Source organism: Mytilus trossulus, chromosome 7, assembly GCF_036588685.1.
Source record: "Mytilus trossulus isolate FHL-02 chromosome 7, PNRI_Mtr1.1.1.hap1, whole genome shotgun sequence".
NCBI lineage: Eukaryota > Metazoa > Mollusca > Bivalvia > Mytilida > Mytilidae > Mytilus > Mytilus trossulus.
Genome location: NC_086379.1, coordinates 36219467 through 36230074, shown reverse-complemented (window position 1 = coordinate 36230074; position 10608 = coordinate 36219467). Strand labels below are relative to the sequence as shown.

Sequence of the window (10608 nt, the reverse complement as noted above, 5' to 3'; positions counted from 1 at the left end):
AGGATTCATCAGGAACATTCGGTCAACTTTATATGTAAAAATATCCAAAATTCAATGAAATATTAAATCCAAAATATGTATAAATCATTATCCACCGATCGTTAAGGTCACTCCACCATATTACAGACTAGGGGAATAGCTCTGGTAGCATGGATGGGGATGATTACATACGGACACATAAAAACACATCAGCTTCCATTTCTACATTTTAATCAGACAAAGATGACGTCACAAACATAAATACAAAATACTGACAAAAGGGAAACAACTCTCTCTCACATACAGAAACATAATCTGACCATACATACTGATATATAACACATTGAAAATGGTTTTTGTATGCCAATGTCACTTGTATTATAGTAGGAAATCAGCTTTCCAGAATTGTTCAAAATATGTAGGGTTAACTCGGGATCATCACAGTCCGTTATGATAATGTTGTCAGCATTTGTTGACACTATTCCTCTTGGAACGAAACTCCGTTTTTCCCTGCCATTAAATATATCTATAACGCTTCCATCTTCTTGGTTTAAAACAACCAACCTTCCATCACAATTACAATCCGTTCTGTCTAAAATGAAAACATTTCCATTAGTCGTACTAGCAATTCCCCATGGATAGGTAAACAAACGTTCCATATTTTTGTCGAACTCAAACGTAGAATGTTTGTTTCCTTCCATGTCCATGACTATGACTACTCGTTGGCCGGCTGCTGGATACAGAGGTCCTTTACTTATTGCACTGATAGCTAATTTATTATCCTTTGTTACATGGATACATTTCGGTTCTAGAGAATCTACTGCGAAATGAGAATCAAGAATTTCATCGCTGTTTTCTGGAATTATTTTAAGCGTATCTCCATCTGTTGACAAGAGAAGGCCATGACCAGGAATGAATGCTAAGCCATAAACCATAATTTCTTTACTTGATACAACTTGAAGTTGTTTTTCAGCAAGTGTAACTTTCTCCAGTACCTTTTGATTTATATTTTTACTGTACCACAACGAATGACCAGGACCTGAGGTAAGAAACTGTATAACATCATATTTTGAAACATATTTTCTAGTTATTTCTAACTTAAGTTTATATTCAAGATTTTCGTTCTCATGGCGAAGTTCGCCTACAACACTTGGATGAAACTTCATACCTTGAATAAACTGAAGTTTTCTCGTGATTTAACATGTAGGTGGTAAACAATCTTCCATCGATTTGGTGACATCAACTATTTTAGCAAAGAACTGAACCATATCATTCGATTCTATGATATCTTTTGCCTTTAGTCTTTCAGCATTCAACTTTTTCTTGATGTTATCCATTTTAGTCTGTTTGTTTGAATTGCCATGTCAAATGTTGTATTTCCTGCATCAATTTCAGCAATAAGGCTACTTTCATATTCATCAAATTCCCTTTTTATAAGTGTGACGCGGTCATGAATGGTCTCCCGCATACTTGAAAGTCTTGTGCTTTCCTCTGTTTTAATTTGATCTAAATGTTTGATTCTCCTCTCTAGTTCTTTGAAGTCGTTTTCTACTTTCCTTTTAACACAGTGCAGTCTTTCAATTTTAAGTTCATATGCATGCTTAAATTCTACGATTTTATGTTTCTTGTGAATTTTGGTAACACATGTCGGACATGCTGCTTGCTCACAAGTGCTACAGAATAAAAACGCTGTTTGCGTTGGATGCTGCGTACATATTATACTTCTAAAATCCTTCAATTCTACAGAATGCTGCGACCCAATACTTCTTATATTTACGATAGTGTGGTCACCAGTTCCTTTTACCATTGTATGAATTTTAAAAGAACAATTTCCACACAAAAACAGTTTGCAGTCTATAGGCATTTGATTTTGCATTTGGTATTATTTTCATAGAACTGGCAAATAATTGGATTCTGTACTTTTTCCAGTGACTGCAAGTTAGCATTTGCGATTACTAATACTTTTTTTGAAACGTATAAATCTACCTAAACATATATTAAACTATGGTATATCCTCTCGCTGGTAAGGTCTTTTGATCGGTTTATCGTTACGAAAAGTTTCAAAAGTAAAGTTAAACACAATAATCACTTCATTCCAATTATTTTGAGATAATTATTCGAAAAGGTTGTAATGGTAAGTTTTACAACTAATTATAATGTACGAATCCATCCATGAAGTGAAATTATTTTAAATATTTCCTCGTCAAAGGTTTATTCACTGTTGTTCCAAATCTATTTATATTCGTTTTATAATTTACAAAAATTACACTCAGTTTATAAAGACTGAGGTCCTCTTGGGTAATTTTTTTTTTATTGATATTCATCTTTTTATATTAATATTCTGATCATCGCGAATTTCCTTATTGTTTATTTACTATTGTTTATGAACATATAGACTGTTATTTGTTTTATTTTGATTAACACACAAGCAACAAACAATCTAGATCAAGTATATTTGTCAACATTGTGTATGTAATGTGTAACATGAGGCCTACTTGTCAACAATACAGCATATGTTATGCTGATCATTATTTTATGTTCACAATTCCGTCTTATCTTTATCATATTAGTTAAAGATAAAGGCCAACAATTCAAACATTAGTAAACAAAATCGTCATTTGCAGGAAATGGCTCTAAGAAGCAATGGATTTCTTAACAAATAGTTTTGATCATATACGAATTTTGTAGTTTTTGCTAAAAACATATTATACTTTCTTGAATGTTTATCGATGTTTTTATGCAATGCAGTGTAAATACACGAGGTACCTAAAGTTCTTTTTAACCTTTTGCGAATAAAAGCTATTTGACAACATGAAAACGATAAAAAGGTATTCTCCCAAAAGTCCTTGTACCATGATTACCGAACAACATATGATATGATCTAAGAGGCCACATGGTAACATTTGAGTGTACCCCTATTGTACATAACCGTTAATGATGAGTAGCAGTCTTCCTAACAAAATAACACATAGTCTATATTTTTCAAAAAAGCGGTCTTCTTTGATGTATACGAACAAAACTTGAATTTCTATGTAAGACCAGTTTGCTTTATTTGATACAAAAAGACTATTATTTATGGGAAGCCGTTTATCTATACACATGGAAAAAAGTATTGCAACACCTTCATTTTTTAAAACTTGAAAAATCAGTCTCTTATTTTGGATGGAATATGATAAAATATTTGTAAAATAATATTGAAACGTCGTTAATGATAACATTGGCTTTAAAACGAACAAAAATTGTATGAAAAAAAGGTTTTATTGAACCAAAATTTTTATAACAAAAGTGTTTTTGGTACAAAAAAATGCATTTTACAAGTTTTACTGTAGTCGAACTTTACAATGTCAGACATTTCAAAATTAATCTTTAGATGATTGTTCACATCATGGTTGATCGTTATGCGCAAAAGAATTGGTACTTTGTGCGCAGCTTTCATTCAAACGGATAACCGCATCTTAACGTCTTCTGATTCCTACCATAAGTCGACTCATTTGTTGCTAAGCTAGCAGCAACCATTCTTGACGAAGGGTATTGTTTATTTCATGACCTGTTTGAACTGGGGTGTCCTTTCGTGCACTTTACGCCCAATAGTGTCCCATGTCTGCTCAATATGGTTCAAATTCGGGCTAAGATAGGATCAAGGAAGATAAACCGAATTGGAACAATGGATCTTCCTCCACGACGTCAATTTCCAACTTTGGCGAGCTCTGCACTATATTTAATAAGGGCATCTGTGTGTCTGTTTCGAAGGCAAAGGTCCCCGAAATGATATTATCGCACGATAACCAGTAGCGATGAGCCGATCTTGAACAGTTTTTGTTTAAATGCTCCTGTGTGGTCATTATTCTCTTTTAAGGATTGTATTGTTTGCAATGGGTTTCCTTCTGACCAACCTTCATTATGCTTAATTTTCCCTAGCAGGTGTTATAGGGGGTCTTCTTGACCTCGTAAGGTCTTTAACATCGTTTCTTGCCTGGTTTTTGTTCTCAAAACGACTTATAGTGGAATGGAGATGACCAACAATACGTGCAATTATTACAGCGACATACCTGCTTCCCTCATGCTGGATATCTGCCATCTTGCTGCAGTTATGAGTTGTGGATGACCAATTACAAGGTGTCAATAACATAAATTCATAAAATTGGTTATTTTAAGTGTTGAAAACAATGAGGATTAAAACACCTGTTTTAGTGTTTACGAGTACAGTAGCTGCATGTGCAGATTAGAACTGATAGAGTCGATATTTATTGACTAAACTCAGGTGATATTTAGATAATGTTTAACTTGTTCTATTTCAACAAATTATTCAACAAAAAAATAAAAAGTATTTTTTGAATTTGAATTTGAATTTGGTGTTGCAATACTTTTTTCCAGGTGTATATTTATTCCAAATTCAAGATATTTCATAAGCTTTATAATTAAACTAATCGTAGATACCAGGATAACATTTTATACTAACGCCAGAAAAGCGTTTCGTCTACAAAAGACTCATTATTGACGGTCGAACAAAAAAAATATAAAAAGGTCAAATAAAGTACGACGTTGAAGAGCATTGAGGACCAAAGTAACTGAAAGGTAGAAAAACCTTAGTATTTCAAAAATTCAAAAGTTTAACAATTAATTTATAGATATGAACATATCGATGATAATTCATGACAGCACAGGAATGCTTACTACTAGACTGGTGATACCCCGGGGAATTTAAATTCCACCAGCAGTTGCAACCACCCAGTGGTTGCAAATAAACTTTTAACACATGCCAGAATTAAATTTTGTACATACGCCAGATGCAATTATCTTATTTAGTTTAAAAGATATAGTTTTTGAATTTCTATTTACTAAATGTTCTTTGGATATCAAGTTTTGAATGTTCTTGCATTTATTTGCACTGTACGCGCGAGGTTTGGCTAGCCACAAAACCAGGTTTAACCAACCTTTTTTTTCTTACAATGTCCTGTACCTAGCCAAGAAAATGGCAGTTGTTATCTTATAGTTCGTTTTTGTGTGTGTTGTCTTGTCGTTACGTTTTGTTGCATTTCAGTGTATCTGTTGTTTTGTTGTTTTCCACTACTAGTATATATAGATGATGTGTTTCCCTCGTTTTTAATTTGTAACCCTGATTTATTTTTTCTCACTCGATTTATACCTTTCGCCTTTATTAAGAACCCGAACCCGAATCCCGGGATATGATCCACCTACTAGCATATCATCTGTTAAAACAGAACATGGAAGATGGGTAATACTCAAATTATATACATAAAAACTAATGCAGTTTACGCAATACTGAGAGTATAAGAATTATAACATGTATAAGCAGTTGAAGGTGTCTTACGTGGAAGTTTCAGAACTACCCATTATCGAATTTTTGTCCCTGAGTTATTGGTCAATTTTGAAGTTTTGGGTTACTACCTTGAGTTCTATAATAGATATACATGCACTTTATAAATAAAATTAAGAATGGAAAATGGTATGTATATATATAAGTTCTACAGTTCGAACACCGCGGACACTATTTTGGCGCATTTGAGGGCTTATATAGTTGTAGAAAATGCTCAATAATCTGTAATTTACAGCACCCCCGTTAAAAAGGATGATAAAAAGATAAAAGAGGAAAACAACAAAACATCATAATACAAATTTTAGGGTTTGAAGATGCTCCTCCCTGTTATGTTAATTTTCATTTTTTTCTAGAGAATTTAAGTTTTAGTTTATATTTTATCAATTTTGTAATCAAATTCATCACTTCGTCACCTGGTCACGTGTTTGCTTTGTTTGCATTTTGTTACCTGACAATTGCAAAATATGTTAAAATTGTGACTTAAGATTTTAAATATTTCTCTGTAATATTGTTGAGGTTTAATGACAACATAATTGCCTTACATGTACTATGGAATGCTCACAGGATTATACCAAAACAATCCACGACCCTGAAAACATGATACATTGAAAAGTCTAATTTTCAGCTATAAGCTGTGTTGTTAAACTGTTTGAATAGTATATCATTAACGTGTTCCACATGCGAAGCAGCATTTGCTTACCCTTCCGGAGCACATGAGACCCCCCCCCCCCCCAGTTATTGATGGGGTTTGTGTTGCTTTGTCTTTGTTGTTCTTTTGTTGTATTATTTGCCTGTTTTCTTTTCTTTTTTAGCCATGGCATTGTCAGTTTATTTTTAATCTATGAGTTTGACTGTCCCTCTGGCATCTTTCGCTCCACTGTTACAATCATGTGTTATATATTATATTAACAAACAAATGATTAAGATGTACACAAACTTGACATGTTGGTTTGTACAAACATCTAATAGATCTTTTTTGCTAATAAATATACAACCTACAAATGATCTACTTTTATGTACAGTATATAGAAAAATATAAAAGTTATTTTTCAGAGCTTAAGGTCATACGATACAGTTTTGATCCTGTATTTACATTTTGATAAAAAAAAATACCATATAGACTATTTTGTACCTGATTTAATCGAATATGTAATAAAAAATATACCTTCATTTGCTACTTTTTGAGTAAAATGAGGTCGACATTTTGTATATTTGCTCAAAATTCGGATTTGTGACCATATTTTCCTTTTCGAAACATGCGAAAGAAAGACATAACTGTTTTGTTTTAACAGATAAACACATTTTTTTGGTTAAATAACTTATAATTTCTGTATTTCATAAATATCCTAAAAATGTATACATTTTTTTATTCAGAAATAACTCATATTTATCAAATGTTCATAAATGTAGAAAAAAAACATCTTTTTTGCTGTATATTGATCAAATTAAAAATGCACTATTTACGTTTTCATGAAAGTTGACACACATTATTTTATCGCGTAATCAAACCAAATGGCATTTTAAAAAAGGTGGGTCCATGAACTCGTTTTCAAATTAAATCAGTTTGAATGATAAAAATCAGTCAAAAACTGAATCTTTTCCCGATAAGTCATAGTTTGACGTCGCGAAAATAACAATTTACGTTAGCAACGTCATAAACTCCCCTGTAACTGTATCGTTTGCCCTTAAGCTACAGGACGTACGATAGGCTCGCAGAAATTTGATATATTCCACAATTTTTTATCTCCTTGAGTCCCAATAGTTGTCTCTGATTTTCAAAGGAAATGAATATGTATAGTATAAAACTGAAGAAGACTCTAACATAACCTGTTACTTTTAATTTTTTTTTTATCATATTTCCGTTTGCTCATTAAGGAAGCGGAGGGTACAAAGAAGCAAACAAAATATTTGTGTAAATCTGGTATTTGTTCAAAAGATTTAAAGATAGAATGATATGTGGTTACTTTGATGTATAAATCTGAGGAGTGAATACAGGTTTGAATTCATAGAAAGGAATGTCCGTCATTATTTGAGAACCCCCATGATCTTCAATTCGTCCTTTGTTTGACCTTTTGATTTTTTTATTCGAGCATCAACGGTAAGTACTATATTAACGAAAGGAGTTGGTTCAGTAAGACCCTTTTTTTGCCCCAAAATATAGCAGTTTTACAAATTTGTGAAAATGTAATCTTTTAGCTATTTATTGAAAAGAAGAATGATTCTGCTACACAAATATGGGCTGTTTTTCGACACAATAATGCACATATATCGGATAGTAACATCATTAAGTCATGCTAAATTACTGAACACTTCAAAATTTTAGCATTTTAGTTTAATTTTAGATGGTTTCCGGCTTAAATGGAAGTGGACGCATTCGTGTTCATCCATAATATTGAAATGCATATTGTATTTTATGATAAAACATAACATATATAAAGGTTGAGGATGAACACAGATGCGGCCATTTTCATTTTGACAAAAACCAACTAAAAATTGACGTTTTTTTGCATATTTGATAAATTTTTAGTATATCAGCTTGAATCGGAGCGTTTTTTATGACTAAATCAGTTAAAATCTTTCACTTAAACTAATTGAACCAATTGAAATAGACATTTAACTGTTTAAAAAGTGTCAAAAATCTTTCGTTAGATATACCTGAAATTTGAGCCCAAATTCGGTCCTTATCGGACCTACTCCTTTGCCCAGGTGTACGAAAACGTAAGCCTGATATCTATGATGAACTTATTAGACAGAATGTCTGACATTACCATCTATTCAATTAAATTCTAATTAATTGGCGAAATGTGCAATTGCGCTATACAATCCATGCAGTAATAACATTTACACAACTGCTTTGAAGATATAATACTACCATTAGCCTATTGCACGAAGTCATTCACTATCTTTGTGGCTTTGATTGTCGTGGGAGTCATGTCTTGTAACAACAGTGCAGTCGTTGATTCAATGTCAGAAAAATTACATAAATCACTATTTAATCAACTTGTCTTTTATTGGGATAATGACTTTATTATGGGTAAATTCCACGAAGGTTGAGATTGAAAATGACACGACTGCGTGTGTCTGATCTAATAGACTAACTACCATTACTATTTTCTAAATCATATATTATTTTATTAAACTTCACCGCAATTTATTAAAGTGCGTGCATTTTTGTGTAAAACAAATAATATCGTTAATGCGTAAAAAAGTTCTAGCAATCAAAACCAAGGAGTAAACAAAGACTCACAAAACCAAAAGACATTTACATCAGCAGTTATAAATAATAAATAAGAAACACAGCACAACAAGCACTTCACTAAAAACCGGGAGTGGAATCAGGTGCTCCGGAAGCCAACACAACAAAAAGACCCTGAAGGAAACCCTTGCACAGACTGTTTCGAAAAGGTAGCTACTGTAAACCAACTTATTTTCGCGAGCGATTTATTTTCGCGACTTCCGCGAGTAGAAAAATAACGCGAATATAAATCGTCGCGAATTGGTAAACCTTCGATCTTTCCTTATTAAACTTCATCAAGTCAATCAGAAAATCGCGAAATTAAATAGCCGCGAAGTGGTCAAGACAGGGTAAAACGCGAAACAAAGTATCCGCGAAAATAAGTTGGTTTACAGTATCTTTTTCATCGAAACAAATATATTGGTCTAGTTTTTCTAACGCAAAAATTAATTAATCAAAATAAAATAAAATTCAACAATACAACCAGTTGTCTTAACACATATACAATAATTTGGAAATATTGAAATGCTAATGACTCCGTTAAAAAGCACACACGACAACAAATAAACAAAATTATATTAGTCTTTTGGTTTTCCCGTTTGAATGGTTTTACATTGTCTAGAAGTTTTGGGGACCTTTATAGCTTGTTGTACGGTGTGAGCCAAGGCTCCGTGTTGAAAGCCGTCATTGACCTATAATGGTTTACTTTTATAATTTTTTGTTTGTATGGAGAGTTGTCTCATTTGCCTCACACCACATAAAGTAAAGAATAAACGGACAAAGCTATGTCATACATAAAAGGACAAAAATCAGTAAACCAAGAGTTCCAAATGGTAAAGTTGAAATCATCCCTTCGTAAATGTTACGGACGCCATCACAAGTTGGTTGACCGTTATGGAATAACCGTTTCACAAATTATATCGGATATGTTCCTTACGTCGTAACTACAATCCCCTTCCCTTTCTTGAACGTGACCTACTGAATTAGACTATTTACCGGATTTGTTATCACATTAGCAACACGACAGGTGCCACATGTGGAGCAGGATCTGCTTACCCTGCCAGAGCACCTGAGATCATGCCTAGTTTTTGGTGGGGTTCGTTTTGTTTATTCTTTAGTTTTTATGTTGCGTCATGTGTACTATTGTTTGTAATTTTGTCTTTTTCATTTTTAGCCATGGCGTTGTCAGTTTGATTTATATTTATGAGTTTGACTGTCCCTTTGGTATCTTTCGTCCCTCTTTTACAGAATACAACAGCGAAAACTCAAGACTAAGCAATACATACTTCGCAAAAACTGACGGTGATCTTAGGTGCTCTGGAAGGGTAAAATAATTCTGCTTCATTTACGGCAATGTCGTGTTGCTTATGTGAGTACAAAACTGGTGATAATTCTAGTTCGGTAGGTCACTTTGCAGGGTATAAAAAGAGGATAGGAATTTTAGATGCACCAAGGATTTATATAGTCTATATACGTCCCTGGATGCACCGATAGAAATATGACCGTCACCATCTGTAACACAGATATTTCCAATATTGCAACAAACGAAAACTAGGTAAGCGTACTTACATGTATACTGATTTTGTAATTTGGTTCTTGTTTTGTGTTGTTGTTTCTAGTTGAGGATATGGTTGGCGACTGTAGGCTTGTTCAATCCGTCACATTCTGTGTGTGTGTCACAAATCAAGATCTTGTGATTCATTTGTGGTCGTTTGATCCTGTAATATGTATTTCGTTTATTGTTTAATAATATAATTTTTGATGTAACGCGTCTTCTGATTGGCTGACTTTGTTTTGTTTATCGTTTTAAGATGGAATTTAGAATTACATTATAAGAAATGACTGTAATATTTTTTCTGTCTTTTCGAAATAACATAAAAAATGTGGTGCACACTGTTAAATAACCTGCTACGCGCGTTATGCAGTGTGCACTACATTTTCTATGTTATTTCGTCATAGACAGAAAAAACTATTACAGTCATTCCATTTTTATATCGATTGTGTGTTATTTCATCCGTAATGTCAAGGTGTCTTTGTGGTGTTGGCTTTGTTTGTT

At 33.0% G+C, this 10608-nt stretch overlaps 1 protein-coding gene across 1 annotated transcript; it reads right to left on the bottom strand.

The window, feature by feature from the left end:
* Positions 1-275: 275 nt before the first annotated feature.
* On the bottom strand, positions 276-1145 carry LOC134726375 (uncharacterized). The gene has a single exon (XM_063590775.1). The coding sequence runs from the start codon at positions 1143-1145 to the stop codon at positions 276-278; it is 870 nt and encodes a 289-aa protein (XP_063446845.1).
* Positions 1146-10608: the final 9463 nt, after the last annotated feature.

Excerpts from the sequence above, each read along its gene's own strand:
- LOC134726375 (XM_063590775.1), bottom strand. The coding sequence starts at position 1,145 with ATGAAGTTTCATCCAAGTGTTGTAGGCGAACTTCGCCATGAGAACGAA.